The sequence below is a fragment of the Panicum virgatum genome, chromosome 3N, assembly GCF_016808335.1.
Source record: "Panicum virgatum strain AP13 chromosome 3N, P.virgatum_v5, whole genome shotgun sequence".
Classification (NCBI taxonomy): domain Eukaryota; kingdom Viridiplantae; phylum Streptophyta; class Magnoliopsida; order Poales; family Poaceae; genus Panicum; species Panicum virgatum.
Window position 1 is genome coordinate 13109455 of NC_053147.1, and position 24047 is coordinate 13133501.

The 24047-nt window shown below is 45.6% G+C and overlaps 3 protein-coding genes across 3 annotated transcripts; 1 reads left to right on the plus strand and 2 right to left on the minus strand.

The window, feature by feature from the left end:
• Positions 1 to 632: 632 nt before the first annotated feature.
• On the minus strand, positions 633 to 4389 carry LOC120664394. Its single transcript, XM_039943597.1, has 4 exons — positions 3847 to 4389; positions 1784 to 2329; positions 1114 to 1278; positions 633 to 1024 (listed from the first exon to the last, which is right to left on the minus strand). The coding sequence occupies exons 1-4, from the start codon at positions 4012 to 4014 to the stop codon at positions 929 to 931; spliced, it is 975 nt and encodes a 324-aa protein (XP_039799531.1). The 5' UTR covers positions 4015 to 4389; the 3' UTR covers positions 633 to 928.
• A 10429-nt stretch (positions 4390 to 14818) lies between these two features.
• Positions 14819 to 15619, plus strand: LOC120664398 (pathogenesis-related protein PRB1-3-like). The gene has a single exon (XM_039943605.1). The coding sequence runs from the start codon at positions 14866 to 14868 to the stop codon at positions 15475 to 15477; it is 612 nt and encodes a 203-aa protein (XP_039799539.1). The 5' UTR covers positions 14819 to 14865; the 3' UTR covers positions 15478 to 15619.
• A 1451-nt stretch (positions 15620 to 17070) lies between these two features.
• Positions 17071 to 22317, minus strand: LOC120664397 (UDP-glucose 4-epimerase 1-like). Its single transcript, XM_039943604.1, has 9 exons — positions 21919 to 22317; positions 20386 to 20435; positions 19278 to 19413; positions 18625 to 18726; positions 18286 to 18513; positions 18094 to 18178; positions 17869 to 17951; positions 17665 to 17756; positions 17071 to 17569 (listed from the first exon to the last, which is right to left on the minus strand). Exons 1-9 carry the CDS (start codon positions 22111 to 22113, stop codon positions 17473 to 17475), a joined length of 1068 nt encoding a protein of 355 aa, XP_039799538.1. The 5' UTR covers positions 22114 to 22317; the 3' UTR covers positions 17071 to 17472.
• Between the last annotated feature and the right edge of the window lie 1730 nt (positions 22318 to 24047).

A 24047-nucleotide genomic window follows, 5' to 3' on the forward strand; every position in this document is an offset into this window, starting at 1 on the left:
CACATAGTTTGCACGCATAACTTAGCTTCTTCTAGTCAATTTATACGCATAAACTTTTTATATTTGAAAAAGTTGTAACATATACACACAATTTATACTTCTCTTTCTGATAATTTCTTTATTCGATAATTTTGTGCCATCACTTTCATGGTATGAACAACTTATAGGTTATAACTTTTATCTTCTATGAATGTTGTTTGGAGAATTTTATGTATAACTTGTTCATAATGTACACACATACAAAATGATATAACACAAAAATTATTGAATGAAAAAACAAAATGAAAAAGTAAGAAAAAAAGCCCGTGGCGCCGCAATCTTGGGGCTGCCCAGCAAACCGGCACCCGCACATGGTTGTGGGCCCGCCCGTTAGAGCGGAGTACGCCAGATGAATCGCGCGCCAGCAGCGCTTCTGGCAAGCGCTTGTCAAATTAGATTTGCGCTCAGGATGCCAGGGCTCGTCACGTAAGTTTGTTGCTGCCGCACAACACAGCAGCACTGTCACGTGAAAAAATAAAAGCTATTTTGGGAGCCACGTACATGTACAAGAGCTTAGAGCTCGAGCCACCGCGGTAGGAAATCGTGCGCTCGTACGCTTGCTAGCGCACGCGTGTGGAGTTGGATTTCCGAGCAAGAGGGGAGCTGAGTTTTATTACCATCTTCAAGCCTTTGTACAGGGCCTAGACTACCATTTTCAGCTCTTCATTCCCTTGCACCAAAGGATCGGATATTATTACACAGGGGAAATAGAATAGAATGCGGCCCGAGAGAGAGAGAGGATATCAATTGAACAGCTAAACGAATTCCGATGGGCAACGCGGTGCCTCTCCACCTCTGGCGCAGAAGGTGGCAGACCTAGAAGTTTCTAGAAGCCAAAGCTCCATCAAGCTCGCTCTCGACTAGATTTCATGGAAGCTTTTGCCATCGCCTACATGCTCGGCTTCAGCAGGTCGCATTCTTCGATCTTGGCAAACCTCCCTCGCACCCTTGGCTGGCTGTCTGCCAGAGCCTTCCTGCAAGCATACTGCAAAGCAAAACTTCAATCTGTCACTTATCCTGCCTAGAAGCTATTGATTTTTACGCTGATGGAAAACAGTGGCAGAGGACTAGTACCTTGATCTTCCTGCCAAAGTTTCGCTTGATCTTCTTCTTTCTATACCTGGAAAGCTTCTGCTTCCTTTCCTCGGTCTTCAGGTCACTGATGGTTACAAGCCTCTCACAAGGTGTCTGAAGGTTTGCTGCGTTCGCTGCTGGTCGAGGCGTGTTGGCTCCAAGGTTCTGTCAAAAGTGAATATGATAAGTGGCGAGCAATTTGCTGCTGCACAAGCATCTCCCAGATTTTCTATCTGCACATTCTTGCCCACAGAATCGCGACAACGTATGTACTGACTACTGAGGTGATGGGACCATACCAATATCTTGCACCAAAAAGGTAGCTTCAAAGAAAAAAGAAAACTGTGCAGAATAGGGAAGTCTTGTATCAGCTAAAGTAATGACCTAAAAAACTAGGAAAAGGTTGCTTTGGGCAGATATAGTAACATCTGAAATCAGCGTCATAGCTTTGATAGCCTTTGAGCAAAGCATTACTCTAAGAATGGCTAATGCAAGGGAAAAGGCAATGCTTTTCAGTTTTGGTTTCTTTCTCAACGATTCTTTTCTCAACAGCTGTGTTTAAAAAAGACTTTTATGCTGTAAGTGCGTTCTTCTCCTCAACGATTCCTTATAAAAGAATAGCTACTTCCTTATTAGCATAGTACAAGAGAAAAGGAGACGCCTAGCAAACCTGAATGTCTCCTTCACTGTAAGCTCTCCTCAACCCAAATGCTGCCTCAAAGTCCAGTCCTTGGAAGTCTAGAAAGTTCGGCCTGACAGCTCCATTCATCCAATCTGCTGAGTTGAGACATCCAGAACTAACACTTTTCTGGAGTGAGCATTCGGGAATGGCTGGCTTCTCATTCTCCATGGTTGGGAGTTCGGCCTGTATAAGAACTTGTTCAGCTTGCCTTGGGAATTCTTCAACTTGCAGCATGGGAATCTTAACATCCAGAAGTTCAGAGATTGTCTCTTCGATTGCAGACTTCTCCATGAGTTCCTTCTCGCACTCGTATAACACTTCACTTAGGAGAGGGTCATTTTGAATGGTGCTGATGCCTGCATCCTTAATAGTTTGATCCATTGCGCTTTCACTGCCAGACATCATTGAGATGGCAGCTGCAACAGGATCAATGCTGAGCAACGGTTCTTCGATGATGACTTCTGGAGCTTTGAACAGGTCCCCTTCTCCTCCAAGGTCATATTCTGACACCAGGGATGACTGTACCATGTTCCCCTGTTCAGTAATAAAATAGAGATGAGAACAATTTCCAATTGGCTAGAAGATAATAAAATCATAATAGTATATGAATGAAAGCCGACAAGCTGGTAAGAACGAGGCAGTCTACCTGTCTAATTAAAATGGTAGTAGGACAAACAGAGGCGACAAGATAATCTTGCTACGATGATATCTGTTAATAAGAATATATATTGTGGTAGGTATAATGGATCACCATTGCCAATTCTTTGTTTGGTTTAGTTTTGTCTTGTAGGTATTGACTTGCTGCACAGAAGTGACTAAGGCAATTCATGGTCCAGCAGTATGAAATTGCAGTAATAGACAACCCCTTTGAGGAGGTAGACGTGTAGAAGCAATATTTGCAAGTATCTGCTGATGCACATGTTAACTATAGGCCCTGTTTAGTTCCCAAAATTTTTCCTACAATACTCGTCACATCGAATATTCGAACACATGCATAGAGTATTAAATACAGTTGAAAAAAATAACTAATTACGTAGTTCAACTGTAAATGACGAGACGAATCTTTTAAACCTAATTAGTCTATGATTGGACATTAATTGTCAAATAACAACGAAAGTGCTACAGTACCCAAATCCAAAAAAATCGGTAACTAAACACAGCCTAATTAAAAGTCCCCATCGTGCTCCGGCAGCATATACTAGTGGACATAGTCAGCATCTCAGCATCAGAAATGAAATCCTGGCCAAAAACATAACTGAAGGCTGAACCTAATTTGATGCCTTGGCTATCCATGCCACTAAATATCAGAAACCATGTGGCCTTTGTGTGGCTCGGAAGATGTATAGAAAGCAAGAAAAGCTGCAGCCAACACGAGCAATCATTCAGAATAAATCTATTAGACAGAATGAATAAATAATCCCAGGTGACTTGTACTTTGATTGGGTCCTTCTTTGGGGGACATGAAAGATTGATTACTTGAGCAGAAGGCTTTCCAGCAGGTGATTATGTACTACTGCTTGGAAGCGCCAGTGTTTTATGCAGCAGTCCAGTCATGCTTAATTTGCCTAAGATGATTGAACCTGTCATTGCAAAGCCATTGATTCCAGAGGTGTCCAAATCCAATCCAACCCTAGCTAGTGTTACAAATGGAGAATCAAGGGTTGTTCCTTCTAGTTGACATATGCACATATAGTATTATTACAAAGTAAGCAGTGGGCAATTTGATTGAGCCCCGACAATGCGAGCTATCTACATCAAACCAGAGTGGGGAGCGGGAAAGAGAGGAAAGCGACATTTTTTTTTCTTTTCTGGGTGGCGGCGCATAAACAGAAGCTAGCAATTCTATTTCTGTTGGGCAGAAATTTCTTCTTCCAAACCTTCTTGCTACGAAATTGCACAGCAACAGTTTTATTTTCTTTCCTGTTAATCGATGAATTCAGTGGGGGAATCACCGAATCAGAGAGCAGGAGGAGCAGAGCATACCAAGAAACAACAGTAAGAGGGGAGAGCAGGAAGTGAAATCGCAATCAAGACGGCAGTGGTCTGCTCACCAGGTGGGCGGCGGGCATCTCCGGCAGGGAGGCCACGGCGTCCATGGAGACGACGGGGTGCGCGGCCGCGGAGGAGAAGGCGAGGTCGTAGGCCGGCTGGTGCTGCGAGGACGCGAGGGCGGCCGGGGAGTAGGCGGCGGCGAAGCCGAACCCGGCGTCGGCGTACATGGTGGCGGGCCGCGACTGTGAGGTCTCGGGACTCAGCAGCAGCCAGATCTCTCTCCTCTCCCTTCCTTCACTCCAACCTCACCGCGTGAGGCGTGAGCTCAGCAGCAGCTCGGCGGCCTCGCGGCCGATCTTGTTCTGTGGTGGTTTGTTAGAGCCAGCGCAGCGGCGGCGGTTGGTTGCTGTCTTTTACCTCGGCTGCCTTGTGACGCGCGCCCACCAAGCTCGCTGTTCTACCGGGAGTAGAGCGGGGGGAGGTGCATGCATGCCCGCCCGCCCGACCTAGCTGCTATGCAACCTAGCTGATGGATGGGTGGAGCGGGGGCGGGGGCGGCGTTCCTTGGCTCGGCGGTGGGGTTTATGGCCGCTTTATAGGAGTAGCCACAAGACGCGCAGGGAGGAGGAAGACGAAAGCAAGCTCATGAATGGGACAAAAGTGTGGTGGGGCCCGGTTGTTCCGGTCGAGGGGCCCACTAACAGTAACTCGCGCAAGCAAAAGCTAGCAGGGAGTGGGCTGGCCTTGGCCTGGCCTGCAGCAGCCTCTGCTGCGACGACGAGCTAGCGGACGGCCGCTGGTGATGCATGCCGGATTCCAATCTGGTCATGGCGCGCTACTTCTCTTTCCGACAACCGCGGCGACCCCACAGCCGCGGGCCGGGATCCGGCGCAGGAGCGCGCTCTTTCCCTTTCTGGAGTTTTTTTCATTTTTATATTTAAAAAAAATTCAAAAATATATGCCGAATAGCGAAATTTTCAAAAATGGGTGCATGCCGCCCCCTAATGGGCGATAGGGTGCCTTTCGCCCATCCAGTGGGCGACAGTACCTAAATGTAAAAAAATTACATTTAGATCCTGGTGCCCAGGGCGTATTAAACAGTGAACTTATAAAATCAATATAAAATCGTATAAAAATCAAAAAAATCAACTGTTCTGAATTCTATGAAACAAGATCTACAATTTTTGTTACATAAAGTTTTTTAATTTTATCAATGTATCTTGCTCTATTTGAAATACCAGTTTAATGCACTTTTATTTAAATCTCAAGATCCATCCTTTGGATGCATGCCATCTTTGGCCAGAGTGTTGCATATGGTGAGCATAGGCTTGTACAAAATTGGTAGGCCCAGAAAACATTTCTAGAATAAGTTTATAAATTAGATCTTGCAATATGTCTAGTTTAACTGGGTTATTTATCCATGCTGCTATACTGAGTATTAGAAGCCATAACTTTTATAGTACCATTATTTTATTTCCTAAGAGCTATAAAAAAAGTTTGGTAAATTTTAGATAATCACAACTAGACCAAATGAATTATTTCAGATTTTTCTACGTACAAGAACTATTTTTCTTGATTTAGATACATTGATCAAATTAAAAAACTTTATGTAACAAAAGTTGTAGATATTATTTCATAGAATCCATAACAGTTAATTTTGTATTTTTATGATTTTTCTACGATTTTATATCGATTTTACAAGTTCGCTGTTTAATGCGCCCTGGGCTCCAGGACATAAATGTAAATTTTTTACATTTAGATCCTATCGCCCACTGGATGGGCGACAGGCACCCATTTTTGAAAATTTCCCTATTCGACATATATTTTTGAAATTTTGTTTTTTTTAAATATAAAAATGAAAAAAGTCCCCTTTCCGCTGTTCCGTTTTTGTCTGGCCCAGTTCGCCCTTCGGTTTTTTTTACCCAGTTTGTTGCTGCCGGCGTGGCTCGTTATGCGTGTCATCAATTCATTTTTTTCAGCCCAGTTTACATTAATGAGAATGATACTATGTATGAAAAATTATCACCTATTTTGGTTTTTCTCTACGTACTTATATATGATACTATTTACGTCAGCCACCACGTTGTTTTGATATCATTAGTGTTATCATTTTATATACTAAACTTATGCAAAAAGGATGTATAACTTATGCACTAAGAAATTATGTATATAACTTTTACTCGAATATATTTAGATATATAACTTTATGCTACATACGCATAACAGTGAACGATTGATATAAAAGTTTGTATACACAACTTTTTCTTATAACCCATATATGTAACTTTTCTAGTGCATCCAAAAAAATAGAAAATTATGTATATAACTTTTACTCGAACATATTTAGATATATAACTTTACGCTACATACGCAGAACAGTGAACAATTGATATAAAAATTTGTATACACAACTTTTTCTTATAACCCATATATGTAACTTTTCTAGTGCATCCAAGAAAAAATAGAAAATTATGTATATAACTTTTTATTCCAACATATTTAGATATATAACTTATGCTACATACGCAAAACAATGAACGATTAATATAAAAATTTGTCTACACAACTTTTCTTATAACTTATATATGTAACTTTTCTAGTGCATTCTGAAAAAATGGAAAATAATGTTTTTACTAAAATTATTGTTTTTCTCATTTTTCTATAAATTATTTTTTGGCTTGAATCTAACTTTTATTTCACTTCCCCCACCCGAAACACTACTCCCTCTTTCCCACATTCCCGAAAAAATTATGCTTCTTGAAAAAAAATTGTGCGCACGGCCCAACAGGGAAAGGATCCGCGCAGTGAAAAGGGAAGGAATATCAACGTGGACTTCATTTGCTGCGGCGGATCCAAAAAGAGAAAGGGAATTAACTGGATGTCCAAAATGAAATATACTAGGTTGTCCGATCGTTCTGGGCGCGCGCGAATTACCTAGCCCCTGATGCATGCCCGGCCAAGGCCGACTGCGCAGGGAGTGTCCCCACCACCACATCGATCACCAATCACCACCCTGCCCCCATTTACCAACCTGTTACTCCGATTACTAGTAATTACTGGTAGGAAAATCAACCTCCTGCCCAGGCTACTAATAGTAAAACTCAAATCGATCAACACGATGATGAGGGCTAGTATTATAAGATGACAAGACGGGCTAAAAGATGTGTCACAGCATAGGGTCTGTTTAGTTTATTTTGCAAAAAAAATTTGCAAATGAATCTTGATCATTTGAAGTACTAAATGAAGTCTATTTGCAAAACTTTTTGCATAGATGGGTTGTAAATCGCGAGACGAAACTAATGATGTTAATTACTCCATGTTTAATCAATAATTAGCGGATGGTTACTGTAGCATCACTGTTGCAAATTATGGATTACGTAGGCTCATTAGATTCGTCTCGTGATTTACAGCCCAACCATGCAAAAAATTTTGTAAATAGATTTTATTTAGTATTTCAAATTAGCAAGATTCCTTTTCATTTTAATGCGTTTACGGCTTTTTTGCGTTTACATATAAAGAGTTCCAAAAAATAGCTATATTTATGCTGAGTTGGTGAGGAGAAAAAAAGAGAGTTTACGGTACACTCCGCTGCAACATGAACTCCAATAAATTTGATTGAATGAGAGAGAAAAATGAATCAAGTAGTACTGGTGCAGTCCACCTGTAATGTAAACTATTATATCAGTTGCTATTATATGGACGGCCAATTAGATTAGCTTAAAATGATATGGCAACAATATATAGCTAACAGCTGGCTAAATATTTAGCATGAGACGTACAGCTACGTGTGAGTATGATCCTGTAGTTGCTAAGCCTGTAAATTATGAGCTTGATTGGTTTGGATCTAAAATTTGCCTTTGGCAATCATAAATTTTGGCACTCAATTGGTTGGAATTCAAAAAAGGTAACTCAGTACTTGTCAAATTTTTGACAAAAAAATTCTTGCCAATATTTTGGCCTGCTCTAGTTTTGGCAAGCCAAGTTTTGAAATCAAACCAATTAGGCTCTATGTTTCCTCAAAAAAAAATTTTGCTGGCTGGCTAGCTAGCTAGTAATGAGGAAGCTGTTCCAGTCCACCAGTTCCTTCTCTAGTAGTTTTCCGGTTTTCTAGAACAAACAACAACATGTTGATTCCATCCTCGATAGCTCCATTCTGCACGATTTACTTAACTATTACCTATATCCAAAAATATATAGCTGTAATATCTAAGATTAGTCTCAGTGCACAGTTATCTAGACTGGAAACTAGATAACTGTGCCAAATGAGTTTCATGGTGATGAAATTCTCCTCACATCCCATAAAACTTCATCCTTCTCTCTCCTTGTCATGTCAGCAAAAGTGATAATATTTAATGCTATAAAATTCTCCATAAAACTCCCATTGAAACTGGCCTAATCCTTTGAGACTATGAAAGTACTTTTGCAACATAAATGTGCACATACGATGTTTATGTTTCCAAAATAAACGTAACTGTCGATAGTCGAGGTTTTAAAAGATTGATGAATGGATGTCGGCCCAACGTTCAGGTACTTCAGACCGGATGGAGTAGAAGTTCACGAGCACACAGAAGCAAGTACGCATAACAAAATACACACGCAATTCCATCATTCCAAATTAATCTGCTGCATTTGCAATAGTGTACATCTTGGAAACTTGACAATAATGGATCGGTGGTGGAGCCAGAAATGCCCCTGAAATGACTTTGCTAATTCCACCAGATGACAGTGACGGCAGGGCCGAGCCGTCATGACCCCCGGCATATCGATCGGTAGACGCTGACACCAATGATATTTTTAGCAATACCATCAGCAGCATATAATGCACCAGTTAAACAAACCAGGCGGCCACCCCTTATTCCACTCTAGATCATCAGCGCCCCCATCGAGCCTGCATTGCTTGCTTAGTTCATCACTAGCTAGTAATCAACATCGCTACCTGTCATTATCTGCTAGCTGCACCATATGTTTCTCTCTCTCTCTCTCTCTCTCTCTCTCTCTCTCTCTCTCTCTCTCTCTCTCTCTCTCCATCTTTCTCTTTCAAGATAAAAACAGGGCAACTAAGCTAGCGTCATTAGCAGCAATCATATCATATCGGCACCGGACACTAGCTACATGCATGTACCTATTGATAAAAGCGACGGGATTCATACATATGGACACACCAAGTGGTCAGGTGAAGTGTATATTTATAGGCAGTGATTTCATTCAGGCCCTGTTTAGTTCCTAAAAAATTTTGCACAGTACTCGTTACATCGAATCTTCGGACACATGCATGGAGCATTAAATACAGTTGAAAAAATAACTAATTACACAGTCTGACTGATTAGCACGAGCTGAATCTTTTAAGCCTAATTAGTCTATAATTAAATATTATTTGTCAAGTAACAACAAAATGTGCTACAGTACAAAAATCTAAATTTTTTCACCAACTAAACACACACTCAACTTATTTGCTTTATTGTTGATGGACAGAACAGTTAGGTGATCCCAGCACTGCAGAGCAGGATAGATAGAACCAAAGCACATATGCGGGAACAAGTCATGAGCCACAAGTAGACCATCATTTTGCTGGCCAGCCAAAGTAACAGACATGCATGTCACAGTGGCTTCCTGAAATAGTGAAATGACTGGAGATATATTAAAATACTGCATGATTGGCCACAAGCATATATAAGCGACTAATATAGCTTGCTTATTGTTATTGATAGGCCAACAATAGTAAGATGTGGCACTACTATTCACAAGTATTTAGTTAGTGAAGCTACTGCTCTTTTTGGTGAACGTGAATGCAGTTTAGTTCCACCACTATTATTCCAAAAAGTCTCTGCAGGTGCGTGCAAGAATTCAGAACGGCCAATCGATTCTCATTCTCAACAAAAGAGTTAGTAGTCTGGCCTCCATCAGGAGATAAGAATATTTATAAGAAAAGAGTTAAAAAGTTCATGCTGGATGCATGGTTTACAGCCCATCTCAAGCACAGATGGAATCCCAATTCTCTCGTTCTGTTGTGCCGTTGTGGCCGTGAGTGGAATTCCCGCCGGCACGCGGGATTCTTGTGCGCCAGCTAAGTAGCCTGCCTGAATCTCCAAAGGCACGCCGTCGCATCGATCCTGACATTCTGTTGGTTTTGCAGCACGGTTTGTCTTGTAAAAAGCGAGAGAGAGAGAGAGAGAGAGAGAGAGAGAGAGAGAGAGAGAGAGAGAGAGAGAGAGAGAGAGAGAGAGATGACTCGACAGGCGAGGGATTATATTAGTCCAGAGCATGATTATATAAGTTTTGGTAAAAATAGAAAGCTGTGGGAATTCATCACTTGCAAACTCTACCGGAACATCGCTCCTGCTGCACTCCAAATTCAACGCACCAGCCACCACACCTTGCAATTAATCTGCTGAGATTCCCAGCAGAGGTCAAAAGGAGCCAAGCAACTAATTCCTGAGGCCAGGAAAAGAAAAGGAAAACGCTGGCTTGGTAGCATCGTCCACCAATTTTTTTATAGCATTGTTTGCTTCTAAATGCAAATAGGGGGTGAGCAACAAGCAATAAACAAATTGCATGAAGTGATGGGTACTCCTAGCTCTCCTTTTAGCTCCACGGAATCAGCAGGAAGGGGCCTCATGCTGCCTGCCATGCATATAGTATATATGTACATATAGTCATCATCCATGTGTTGCAGAGAATAAATGAATACATATATATGTATATGTTCTTTTGTTAGATCTTTCCATGTTCTTTAGTTAGGTTGGGTGACTACTTGGCCTATCCATCCACCCATCACTTGCTCATGGTTGTATCGTGTGCAGCTCGGGCCGGGGGGGGGGGGGGGGGGGGGGGGCTGCAACAGTGCAACTTGGAGGGGAGGCTTGGATTCCCCCTGTTGGCAGCCAGTGGAATGGAATGGCCATGGCCTAGCCGCAGCGGCCGCGCTCGCTAGCTGCTGCGGGTCGAGATGGAGACGGTGGGAGAGTGAGTGGGAATCTGCGGTGGGCATTCGCACAAAGAAGCTCCACTTCCAAACCCCTCCATACGCTTAGGACGGGACGGCCAGTGGGAGGCTGCCGCACATCATCGCTCGCTCGCTGGCTCAATTGGTTTCTGCACCAGGAAAAGGACCAGTCGACATCTGCCCGTCGCGCTCCCAACTTGTGAATTGACACGGATCCATCCGTGATGGCCTCCTTTTCCGACTTACATCTGGTGGTGTTTAGTTGCGCTCCGTAAAATTTTTGAAAAGACATTTTTTTATATTTGAAGTACTAAATATATACTAATCACAAAAATAATTACAGAACTCGTCTGTAAATCGCGAGACGAATCTAATGATCCTAATTAATACATCATTAGAGGTTGTTACTGTAGCATTACTGTAGCAATTTAGCGTCTGGTTGCAGCCTAATTAGGTTCATTAGATTCGTTTCGCCATTTACAGACAGCAGTCGCAATGTATTTTTTATTTCATCTAGATTTAAGTCTCCATGCAAGTGCAAAAAAAAAATTGGAATTTTGAATTTTGTAACTAAACACGGGCTTGATGCCGCGGCCCGGCCCGCCCCTGGTCGCATCAACGGGCGGGGCCCTCCGCGGCGTGTCGTCTTTTATTGTTTGGGTGTTTCCAATCATGCAATGCAAGCTCCCTTAGGTTGAACCAAAAATTGTTCATCCTAGTTTAAAAAGCCTTATTCCAGGTAAACAAAAGCTAAGAGTCAAGGTAAATTTTTGGATTGCAAATAAAGTGGCTAAATCTGTATTGCTAATTTAAATTAATATATTGCTTACACATTATACTCGCACTGCCGCGGACTCCTCTCTCTCTCTTTTTTTTTTGAACTCCGGACTCCTCCTTGACGTCGCCACCACTGTGCTTAGCACTGTTGTCCTGAGTCCCACCCTCTTCTCCCACCTCCCCAATGGCACTACCACCATAGTGGTACCATCCTTTTCCTTTTAAGTCCAATAACAGTGGAATCTGTGGCACCAGAGGTACCCATCGTCACCATCTTCCCCTCTGTCATTGAAGTATAGAGGCCACTTGAGCTCTCTCCTTTGGAAAGCTCAACGGCATCCTCCTCAAACAAGGGCGAAAATGACTCATAATATAATGGCCCGTGCGGACGCAGAGCAGATACGGTAACACGGGCGACAAGCCAAGTTTATTGTATATAATATTGTTTGGGGTTAGGAACATTATTGGAAGGAGGGGAAGAGTAGGGATGCAAATTGGTGATCCTTACGTGCATCCTAACCCTATTTAGTTCAAAATTTTGTATTATTTTTTAAAAAATAAAAATTTATTTTAAAGAAGTTGCACAAAATTTTGAACTAGAGAAAATTGGAGATGCACTTGCCAATTGATACCGCCAGAGATGAGATAGATTTGCATCGCACGCGCGAGGAGGGAACAAGCAAGGGGGAAGCAAAAGCAGAGTAGAAACCGTCCTCTGCGCGCCGCGCTCCATCCGCTCGTCCGCCGCCGCCGCCGTCGCCGTCGCTCTCTTGTTATGCCCCGTTGTGCGCGCGCAGCAACTTAACGCAAAGCAAATCGAAGGCCCGGCCGGGCGGTTGAATCGAATCGATTGGGGGTTTGCAGTGCAGGGCGATGCATGCATGTTCCACGGCTGACGGGGACGCGACCGCCAAAGTCAAACACCCCGGTGCTTTTGCTGCGGGGTCGCGGCCGGGCATCCATGATCGATCGACGCACGAGCGAGAGAGCAGAGGCAGAGCGGCAGCAGCAGCTGGCTCTCGGCGGTTGCTCGCTCGGATCGCTTTACAGCTGCCGCGGCATGGGGGCGTAGCTACAGGGTGGTCCGGGTGGGCCATGGACCACCCTAGGAATCCAGCCCAAGTCACATGACTCTTGTTTAGCAATTCAAATCGATTGATTCTGAAAAAAAAAGACATCGCTCCTGGTGTTCATCGCCTCCTTTCGCTATGGCGATGTTCAGCATTCAATTTTTTCTCAAGACAACAGTGTGACATTTACTGAAATCCAATCATGGAGGGTCAAAAAAACAAGCCACTGGACCACCCTAAATTGAAATCCTAGCTTTGCCACTTGGATGCTCATGCTCCGACCCTCGCTTTTGCTTAGCTTGCTCGCCGCACGCGGGGCGCGTGAATCTTGTTGCCATACGCGGCAGTCACCGTCGTCCCGCACGTAACGGAGCACAGCTGCCTATAGCAAGTTGGCCGCTGACGTCAAACCCGAAATTCGCCCGTGTCAGATCACTTTGTGCCATGCATCTTTTAAGATAATTATTATAAATATAGGCATGCATGCAGCGACCCCAAACAAGCAAAAGAATGAACCGGACGGCAGCTGCTGCCTGCTGCGTCGATCACCGTCACCGGCCGCCACAAGGCAAAGGCCGATTCAACTTCTCTGACTTCATGAAGCGAAGTCACAGAGATGAACAGTTTTCTGAGTCTGGATGAACAGTGTTCCCTACCGTGATTCACTGTAGCAGGTACTGTTCACAGAACACTGTTCGAAAGTGCACTGTTTTTACTGTAGCATGGGTACTGTAGCGATCAATCCTATCCATCCATCTCAGATCGGACGGCCCACAGAGGCTCAAAAGTCACGGAAACAGTGTTCCCTGCCTTGCCTTCAGCAAGTCAGCGAATCCCGATTGGGCAAAGGCAGGCCACCAGCTCACCAGTCACCACTCACGCAGTGCTCGTAGTACGACGGCACTGGGCGCGCGACACCATAGCAAGCCACAAAGCGACCCGACGGGTTCGGCCTCGACACGCGTCGTCCTATCTAGTACCCCGCACACATTATGGCAGGCACCTGCGCATGCGCTGTCGCTGTGGGTCATACACGGATGATGGGGATGATGGCTAGCACGTACGCTTCCGCCTGAACCCTGCGGCCTTGGTGATTTGCTGCATGTACGCTTCCAGAATTGGCATCGTGACATCGTCTACCCTATACATCGTGCTGGAGCTAATTGGTGCACCAACAGTCACCACGCGTCGCCTGCCCCTCTGCCAGCTGCTCTATGAAATGCATGCCTACATCTGCATGGGTACGATCGATCTCAATCATCAGCAACAGCAGCCGTCTGCATGCATATAAAGCACGACTGTGTAGATGCTGCACGCCTTCCCGGCCCGTTGCTCTCGATCTGCACATGGTTACCTAGCTAGAACGTAGTACAGGCGTAGACAGGAGTCGGATTGGTGCCGTCAGTTTTGGCCAGCCGCCGTGACTGCCGGGGGTGCTCCACAGCAACGTACAAGAAAGGGAGAAGAAGCTTGCAACTTCATTGGTACAATGGGTTGCATCTTAGTCTTTCTCAAGATTACTAACACATAAAAGTCCCTGTGAGAGTCACAACAAAACCTGTACTCAAGTCCTCCACTCTCGTCAGTGGCGGAGCGCTCGGTAGGGCAGGGTATGGCTGCCGCCATACCTCAAATTTTGAGGACAATACATGTTCAACGTTGGTGTGAATTCTTTTAGCATTAGCATAAGCACTATACTGTAGCAATTGACTTCATTAGTCTAACTGTGCCATACCTAAATTCTCATCTGTCCTCCGCCACTGACTCTCGTGATATCTATGTAGTATTGACGAGTCACTCTTGTGATATCAGTGTAATGACGAGTCGAAGCCCAACCAGCAGACGCGACTCATAGTTGAGGCGTCAAATTTATACGGTAGTACATAATAATAGTTGCGGTCAAAATTAGATAAACGGAAAGGGTAAACTTAAAATTCCATAATTCCAAGTTCCAACACAAACTATTTACAGCCTCTTGGCGATGACCACTACAACTGCGCGGTGCAAAAAATATAACAAACGCACGCGTTTGGCGGGCCCACACCCCAGCTGTGTGGCTGCGAGGCCGTGCAGCATGCACGGCCTCCCCTCCCCGGCAAAATTAACTAGCCATGCATGCGAGGCATGCGCGCGGCATGCATGCATGCGAAAGATACCCCGGCCCGCGCGTCTCGTAGGCCTCCCCGGCTCCCCGCCCACGCCCACGCCCACCGATCGAGCCAGCCAGCCACCCCAACCAAAGATCACGCAGGCCGGTTCCTCGATCGACCGGCGCCGGATCTGACCTGATGGCGGGGCTCCTCCTCCTCGCCGTCGACGTCGCGGCCCTGGCGGTGGTCCTGCTCACCGCCCCCGCCTCCCCGTTCTCGCTGCACGGCCACTTCTCCGCCAGCTACGGCGGCGCCGTCCGGACGCAGCACCACCAGCAGCAAGCCGACGCGGCGGCGGAGCACGGCGAGCACCACGTCCCCGCCGACGGCGCCCTGGCGCACGAGTTCCTGGAGGCGCACAACCAGCTGCGCGCCAAGTACGGCGTCCCGCCACTGCGCTGGAGCAGCAAGCTGGCCCGGTACGCGCGCCGGTGGTCGTCCATGCGCCGCTTCGACTGCGTCATGATGCACTCCCCCGCCTCGCCCTACGGCGAGAACGTCTTCTGGGGCTCCGGCAACGACTGGCGCGCCGCCGACGCCGTCAAGAGCTGGGCCACCGAGGCGTCCTACTTCGACTGGCGCGCGCAGGCGTGCCACCCGGGCCAGGTCTGCGGCCACTTCACGCAGCTCGTCTGGAACGACACCGAGTACGTCGGGTGCGGCAGGTCCGAGTGCTTCGCCGGCGGCGTGTTCATCACCTGCTCGTACGACCCGCCGGGGAACTGGAAGGGGGAGGTGCCGCTCACCTGAGCATCGCATCGCATCGGCATCTATCCATGGGGACGTACAGGTAGCTGGCGCTGCTGGTCCGAGAGCGACCATTATTCCACTGTGCTATTGTTGCTAACTTGCTGTTACTGCTGCTATTGCTATTCATGCTCGAATTTGGACTTGATATATACTGTATATTTGAGTACATGCATGCTAAATTTGATCGAGATTCTTTTAATTTCCTCGAAAACAGAAAATGAAACGAAAAAAAAAAGATATGCAGTAGCTGGACTGCAATTTGTTGTTGTTGTCGTGTACACCAAGCCTGAAAAAAAGGCCTCCCCGTCGATGTTGCTGGATGGACATTATGCGTTGATGGGCTTTCTATGTTTTATTGGGCCTCTTTCTTGTGGGCCATTTCATCTTCGCCCTTGCGCTTTTTTCATTTTTATATTAAAAAAACAAAATTTCAAAAATATATGGCAAATAGGGAAATTTTCAAAAATGGGTGCATGTCGCCATCCAGTGGGCGACATGACCTAAATGTAAAATAAAATTTATATTTAGGTCCTGGCGCCCAGGGCGCATTAAACAGTGAACTTGTAAAATTGATATAAAATCGTAGAAAAATCAAAAAAAAATACAAACTCAACTGTTATGGATTCTATGAAACAAGATCTACAACTTTTGTTACATAAAGTTTTTCATTTGATCAATGTATCTTGCTCTATTTTAAATACCAGTTTAATGCACTTTTATTTAAATCTCAAGATCCATCCTTTGGATGCATGTCATCTTTGATCAGAGTGTTGCATATACTGAGCATAGGCTTGTACAAAATTGATATGCTCAGAAAACATTTCTAGAATAAGTTTTTAAATTAGATCTTGCAATATGTCTAGTTTAAATGAGTTATTTATCTATGCTGTTATACTGAGTATTAGAAGCCATAACTTTTACAGTACCATTATTTTATTTACTAAGAGCTATAAAAAAAGTTTTGTAAATTTTAGATAAGCACAACTAGACCAAATGAATTATTTTAGATTTTTCTAGGTACAAGAACTATTTTTATTGATTTAGATACATTGATCAAATTAAAAACTTTATGTAACAAAAGTTGTAGATCTTATTTCATAGAATCCAGAACAGTTGAGTTTGTATTTTTTTGATTTTTTTACGATTTTATATCGATTTTACAAGTTCACTGTTTAATGCGCCCTGGGCGGCAGGACCTAAATGTAATTTTTTTTTTACATTTAGATGGGCGACAGGCACCCATTTTTAAAAATTTCCCTATTCGACATATATTTTTGAAATTTTATTTTTTAAAAATATAAAAATGAAAAAGGCCCTTCGCCCTTTCGAGGGAGGGTGGATGAATCCTCCTACAGTCCTGCGTGCACTCCTAGGCCTTTGCAGAACTCTGGCCTCTCTTCTTCCAACCCTCTCCCATTAATATCATAGCGGATTATTTCAGAGTTCCATTACAATTAATGGTGGGCTTTGAGAATTCTTGTGAGCAAAAGCATCTCAAGTACTAGTTCAGAGCCTCCCCAATTTTGTTGGCTCCCACCTCTTGGCAAGCTAATTACTCATCACAGTCCTACTCGTTCAACAACAGAGCACGGATGGATCATAAAAGAAATCATTTATATTCTGAATTGTCATCCCAAGATCGGGGCGGAGGCAGCAGGCACAATACGTACATATATGTATCTATATATGACTCTATAATCAGTAGGCATGGCATGGGGCTTATTTCTTGTCTATCTAGCAAAACCAATCATAAGCATGGATTAATACTAGACAGACCTAACAATAACCATATATATAACGGTAACCCTGGGTAACAATAAGCTGGATGGATGGGCAACTGGGAACCCCCTACTCCCTCCCTATGTACAATGAGAATACGAGGCCCATCGATCATCCGTCCTTCCTTGGATTAGTAGCATGCGCTACTCCGCGACTTATGTTTATACTACTACTGCTAGTAGACTGCGGCTTGCTACCAGCTGCTCCAATTCAGCCTCAGTTGCCGTTCTCGCTTGACCCGGCGTACCCGTAGGGGTTCTTGCTTGCCCAGTTCCACAGGTCTCTGCACATCTCCTCAATCCCGTACTTTGCCCTGCAAGTTCAGTTTTGATTCCGTCTCCATTAGGATCCATCATTCCATCAACCACCTGCAGCTATCTATATACAGGGAATGTGCTAACAACTTACTTCCATTTGAGCTCCTTCTCGGCCTTGGCTGTTGCGGCATAAACAATCTCAGCATCTCCAGGTCTTCGCCCAGCAAACACCAGAGGAATTTTCTGTACAGAATCAATCAACCAGTTGGTCAATCAATCGTCCAGGGAACCGAAGGATGAATTGGACATCCATCAACAAAGATATGCGTGCAGGCTGGCTTAAATAAACTTTTACCTTGCCAGAAACCTTCTCGAACGCAGCCACCATTTCCAGCACTGATGTCCCCTTTCCTGTGCCCAGATTGTATACTTCACAGCCTGCGTGCATCAATACAACCAACCAAACAGATCAGCATGGCATCATTAGCTAGCTTTTGGAGTTTGCTTCAATAAACAATAGCTGAGCTGTCAAAGGTAATTTACAATGAACTCGTAAGGTAGCTAGCAAGCTGTCATTTACCTATTTTGTCGGACTCCTCATAGAGCTTCCTTAACGCTGCAATGTGCCCGTCAGCCAGGTCGACAACATGGATGTAATCACGCACCTGGCAGATGTTTATTTACAGGAATACTTATATTAGTAACGAGCTGGATTTCCTAACCTCCTAGCATACATTATAATGCAATAACAGAGTCGAAATAGAGTACATACCCCAGTTCCATCCTTTGTATTGTAGTCCGTTCCGTAAACTGTCAGGTGAGGCCTCCTCCCAACAGCAACTTGCTGAACATAGGGCATCAGGTTGTTTGGGATTCCGCAGGGGTCTTCACCAATGTATCCGCTGGGATGAGCACCAACAGGGTTGAAGTATCTGAGAAGTATGATCTTCCAATCAGGGTCTGAACGATGGACATCGCGGCAGATATCTTCAATCACAAGCTGCAGCAACATCATCATATATTAGTTAGATTCTTTTTCCTTCTTCCTTATTCCATTTTAGGACACATATATTATGATTATGTAATTAAAAAGTTACATATAGAAAAAGACCTTGGTTCGCCCATATGGGTTGGTGGCGCAAAGGGGGAATTCCTCGGTGCATGGCACTTCCTTGGGCCACCCATAGACAGTTGCGGATGACGAGAATACCAGCTGCAATGACAAAGAAACACGTACTGTTAGTTCGTCTGGCTAGACACATCGATCTGATGCATGCATCACTCGAGTTGTTCTTGCTGCATTTATGCAAACATAAATTCAAAATAGTGCTTAAGCATCAGATGTGAAAAAATATTTTGAGGGTAAGAATGATCATTTTGCATTTACTGGTCCATGTTTCACCACAGAGAATATCATCACAGAGTACGAAACAGAAAAAACTAGATTGAAGAATGGCCTAGCCACAGCCACCAGAATCTGGGACCATCACATTCAAGATGTCACGGATGGCATTCATGCATGCATGGCTTCTCCGTGACACAAATTTACAACTTGGGTGGCAGAAGATGGACAAAGGGCGGGGCACCTGGTCCAGAAGCTAACTAGGACACCGGCATCCTGTGATCCCTAGCAATGCAAATGCAATGCAAAGTAGGCCCAACCAAAACTAGTTGTAAAGCAAACAGGAGTGCCCAAAAATGCAGGGCCAGAGAAAAAAGACGGAAAGCCTACTTGGCGTAGTAGTATTAGTATCAAACAAGTACCTTCTTGCAGCCATGTGCAGCCATCACCTCGAGAAGGGTGATGGTGCCGATGAGGTTGTTGTCATAGTACAGCAGGGGCTTCTGGACGCTCTCGCCAACAGCTTTGAGCCCAGCAAAGTGAATCACAGCCTCAAACCTGCATCCACAATTGGAGTTCTCAGTGTTAGTCAGAAGCAAAGGAATCTGAACCTTGTAAAGACCGACAGCAGTGGCCCAGCCCTTAACTATAACAAGAAAATAAGAATCATGGAATGCTGCACGGAGCTGTGCTGTGCTGTGAATCAATGGATAGAAAATAGTAGTTGTAGGAGTGAGTTGCCTTCCTGCAGGCCAGGAGCCAATTGAATTCAATCATTTGACACCTAAGCAAATGCAAGCAAAGCAGCAAATTCGGCAGGCCAGGCATGTAAAGTCGATAGTTAATTTGATCGGCAGTCTGCCATGAACAACCAGTGCCAATATGCTAATAATAGAACAAAAGAGTGTCGAGATTGGAATAGAATACTGATGAGACGGGTGGCGTTTCAGCAAGTTCGATCTTTTCGACTTGTTTGTAGAAATAAACTAGGGTCCTACTGCAGCAAATCATTAAAGGTTGGTTTGAATTCCAGCTGGAGCCGGCCAAGCGCAGCAAAGTGGTTACTGCCAACCACGACTGGACGCATTGCTAGTTGGCATCTTAATAGTTACTTCCTCCGTTTCAAAAAGAATGTAAATCTCGTTTTTCGAGGAGTCAAATAATTTAAAATTTAACCAAATTTATATAAAATAGTATTAATATTTGTGTTACAATATAAATATTTTTAGATTAATCGTGTAATATATTTCTATACTACATCTATTCGGAAATACAAATGTTAGTAGTTTTTTTGTATAAATTTGGTCAAAATTGGAGTTGTTTGATTCCTTGGGAAACGAAATTTACATTCTTTTTTGGACGGAGGGAATACTCTATTTTAGCATCTGTACTATGTTGTAGGAACATTAGACTAGAGAGGAGGAGACCTGGCATGGGGAGCCTCGTTCTTTTTTTACAAAACAACAGAACAGCGAGGTAAAAGTGCAAGTTGATTGAATTCATGTCAATCAGGACTGCAAACTGGTGTACCTGTGGGACGAGAAGATGTCCTCGAGCGCGTGCCTGTCGCGAAGGTCAACCTGCAGAGCAGCAGCCGCAGCATTAGGAAGTTTTTATAGATGGATACTGTTTTGATGTAGCATTAGAAAATACTTAATGGTCAATCAGAAATTAAAACGGCGGAATCTAGGAAATTAATTAGCTAGATTTAAATGAGTGCCGCATCGGGGAGGTTAAGTCAGATCAGATGGAGGAAACGAACAAGATAAATCGCCAAAGTCGGCGTGGTTTGATGAGCAGTTTTGTGACCCCAAACGGAATGGGACGGGACGGAAGCCAACATCGACGTGCACGGGACAAAACACGCAAGAATGCCAGGCGAGGCACAGGTAGGCAGACCGGTCAAGGTCTGAAGGAATACAATTAGTGCTCGCTAATCACGCAGCATGGAAACGGAACCGAATTGATTGGAGTTAGGCACGGCAGGCCTTGCGGCCACGACGACGCGTTCTGTCCTCCATCCAACGCAACGCGGCGCGGGAAGAACCGAAGAAGGGAGAGGAGGGAGGCGGCGGAGCAAGCAAGGAGGAAGGCAACGCAACGCGTGCTGCTGCCCCCGTTTGTCAACGTGTGGACTCTCCAACCTGCGTCCACGCCGTCCATCCACGACGGGGTCCGGGGGTCCGGCCCGCTCCAGAAGCATCCGTCGCATCGGCCACGTGGTGACGTGGCGCGGTGCTATTGGCCGCGTCAACTCACGCGGGACCGAGGCGCCGGTTTGGGTGGACGGAAACGGCAAAGCAACGGCCCGTTTAGTTCTCAAAAACTTTCATGCACTATCCGTCGCGTCAATCTTCGAACGTACGTAGAAAATATTAAATATAGTTAAAAAAATAACTAATTATACAGTATAATTGATTATCACAAAAACTGAATCTTTTAAAATTAATTAGTCCATAATTAAATATTATTTATTAAATAATAATAAAATATGTTACAATACCAAAATACAATTTTTTTGACCAACTGAACACACCCATCCAAGCGGCGCGCGGACGGTGTGACCCACCCACCCCTGACCCCGCCCCCGCCGGCCAGCGGGCAGGGAAGATTCGAATCTTTCTGGCGGAGGGGGAGAGGGGAGAGGGGGTGGAGGAGAGGCAGAGGCAGCGCCGCAGCGGTGATAGATGGAAACTGAAGAGATGATGGTGGTGGTAACCGCCGCCATGGCCTCCGCATCCGGAGGAATCAGAGAGGAGAAAGCGTAGAAAGGAAACCGCCCCCGCAACCCAATGCGTGGGAAAGGAAACTAAGCAGTATAAAAAATAATCAACTCAAGGGAAAGGAAGGAAGGAAGGTTCGTGAAATCTGTTCGTGCTGCGGAATTAAGAAACGAACAAACAGAGGAAAGGAAAGCCGAATGGGGGAATCGACTCCCGTCCTCGGAGAGAGGGAAGACGAGGACGGGAAGGGGAAACCGATCAATCCTTCGGCCTTCTCCTCCGGTGCAGCAGTTGCGAACAAATTAATCGGCGAGGTGGCAGAGAAAACAACGAATCCTACCTTGTGGAAGACGAGGTTGCTGCCGTTGTGGCCGGCGAGCTCGGTAACGCGGGGGAGGGCGACCTCGGAGGCGTTGTCGAGGTTGTCGACGACGACGACGCGGAAGCCCTGCTGGAGCAGCTGCAGCACGGTGTGGCTGCCGATGTACCCGGCGCCGCCCGTCACCAGGATGGTCCTCAGCACGGCGGACACCATCTTCAAGGGCGGGAGAGGACTGGCTGGGCTGCTCGCGAGGAGGAACAAGGGGGGGAGGAGGATCGGCCGGAGTTCGGTGGCGGTGGAATGGAGCGACGGGCTGTGCGTGCGCTGGATGAGTTGCACTGCCCCCCGACTACTTGCTCTCTGTATGGTTGTATCCTGCCCGGCGTGTTGGTTTCCGTGGGTTGGCAACCCGCAGCGGCTCATCTCCGTCTCATATATAGCCGCTCCGCTCGGGCGGCCGGCCCGGGGGCGCGCGAGGATTCGGGACCCTGCCCTGCCTGCCACGACGATGGATGATGGATGGTTGATGATGCGGTGCAGGGAGGCCGCCGGGAAGGGAGCAGATTTTTCTCCCCCTTTTCGTGCGACTGAGTGCGTCCGCGCGCGACGGCGACCCCGCCGCGATCCGATTCGATGCGCGCGAGCCACGTCGGCCCCGCCTCGAGCCCTCAACCGTCCAGGTGTACGGCCCCCGCTCTCACCCTCCCCCGTATCCCGTCCGCAATCCTTCGGTCGAAATGTTTGCAGCAAAATATTGTGTCATGTCAAAACGGAAAGTGAAATTTTATTTCCTTTTTAATAAGAAAGAATAAGAATAAGAATAAACCCGAAAAAAAGAGAAAGAATAAGAATAATGAGATCCGCTCTGTTGCATCTTCCCTTTCCGTCTGTGCATCTGACACCTGAATCTTCCGTGAAATCGGAGCAGCGCGTAGGGCAGGGCGCCAGGCAAAAGGGGCGGCGACGGCCTGACCGCAACGGCCCTCGAGAACGAGATGGAACTGGATGGAGAGGACAGAGGAGGCCCCGTTTAGTTTCCAATTTTTTTCTACACTATTTGTCACATCGAGAATTTTTAGACACATGTATAAAATATTAAATATAATTAAAAAATAATTAATTACATAATCTGACTGATTCCCACAAGATGAATCTAACAACGTTAATTAATTCATGATTGAACATTAATTATTAAATAATAATAAAATGTGCTACAGTATCCAAACTCAAACTTTTTCACCAACTAAACACACCCAGAGTGGCCATATCCATCAGTCACGACGAAAGCGATCGATGACATATCCATCGGAATGCCAGTTTTTTTTTCTGCAGACTGCAGCAGCGGCTCCGGCCGTTGCAACGCGCACAACCGTCAACAGCCGCGCGTCCAACCGCCTTGCTCCGCGTAAACAAAGACCAGGCGCCCCCCCCCCTGCGGCCCTGCTGTGCTTCTTCGTCGCCGGCCATGTGCCCCCCGTACGTCGGCGTCCGTCGCCGTCGATTGGTCGGCCGCCGCAGCCGGCGCCACACGTCTCGACAGCATGCAGCACTGTGTGTATCTCGATGGAGTAACTGCTCTATACTACCCCCGACTCCCCGCCGTGACGGTGATGCGCAGAGGTCCGCGTCTATTTCAAAATTTTAAAAGTCTGCAAGAACATCAATGAGCGATTGGTACGCTTGCTTGGGGGCGTCGGCGTCACTAGGTCGAGATTACATTTTCGTTCCATCTGGAAAATGAACGAAGAAGGTCATCAGGAATCAGGATGTTTGTGCAGTAAAAATGAGTAGAGATGAACGTTTCAATTATTAGTGGGTGAATAATGGGATGGCAATGTGTTTGTCTGGACGTGGCCTCTCCAGCTCTGCCTGTATCATCCCGCACGCACGGCACAGCACAGCACACCAGGTACTCCATCGATCATGTATGCGGATGTGTGCTCGTGCTCTATGTTTACTGATCCCATCCTGTGGTCTGTCTATCTATCTATCTCGCGTCACATGCATATCCGGATAGAGCTTTCTGATCTTTATATGTAGCTATCTGAGGTGTGCATGGGAGTGACAAATGCCGGGCCGTTTAGTTGCAAACGCGAAAATTTTTGGAGGTCACGTCAATAGTTTGACCAGATGTCGGGAGGGTTTTT

Coding starts and splice junctions, on each gene's coding strand:
- LOC120664394 (XM_039943597.1), bottom strand. CDS start 4,014: ATGTACGCCGACGCCGGGTTCGGCTTCGCCGCCGCCTACTCCCCGGCC. Junction 2,330..3,846: donor AGATGCCCGCCGCCCACCTG/GTGAGCAGACCA, acceptor ATTACTGAACAG/GGGAACATGGTACAGTCATC. Junction 1,025..1,113: donor ACTTTGGCAGGAAGATCAAG/GTACTAGTCCTC, acceptor TTTGCTTTGCAG/TATGCTTGCAGGAAGGCTCT.
- LOC120664398 (XM_039943605.1), top strand. CDS start 14,866: ATGGCGGGGCTCCTCCTCCTCGCCGTCGACGTCGCGGCCCTGGCGGTG.
- LOC120664397 (XM_039943604.1), bottom strand. CDS start 22,113: ATGGTGTCCGCCGTGCTGAGGACCATCCTGGTGACGGGCGGCGCCGGG. Junction 20,436..21,918: donor GCAACCTCGTCTTCCACAAG/GTAGGATTCGTT, acceptor GCTGCTCTGCAG/GTTGACCTTCGCGACAGGCA. Junction 17,757..17,868: donor TCGAGAAGGTTTCTGGCAAG/GTAAAAGTTTAT, acceptor GATTCTGTACAG/AAAATTCCTCTGGTGTTTGC.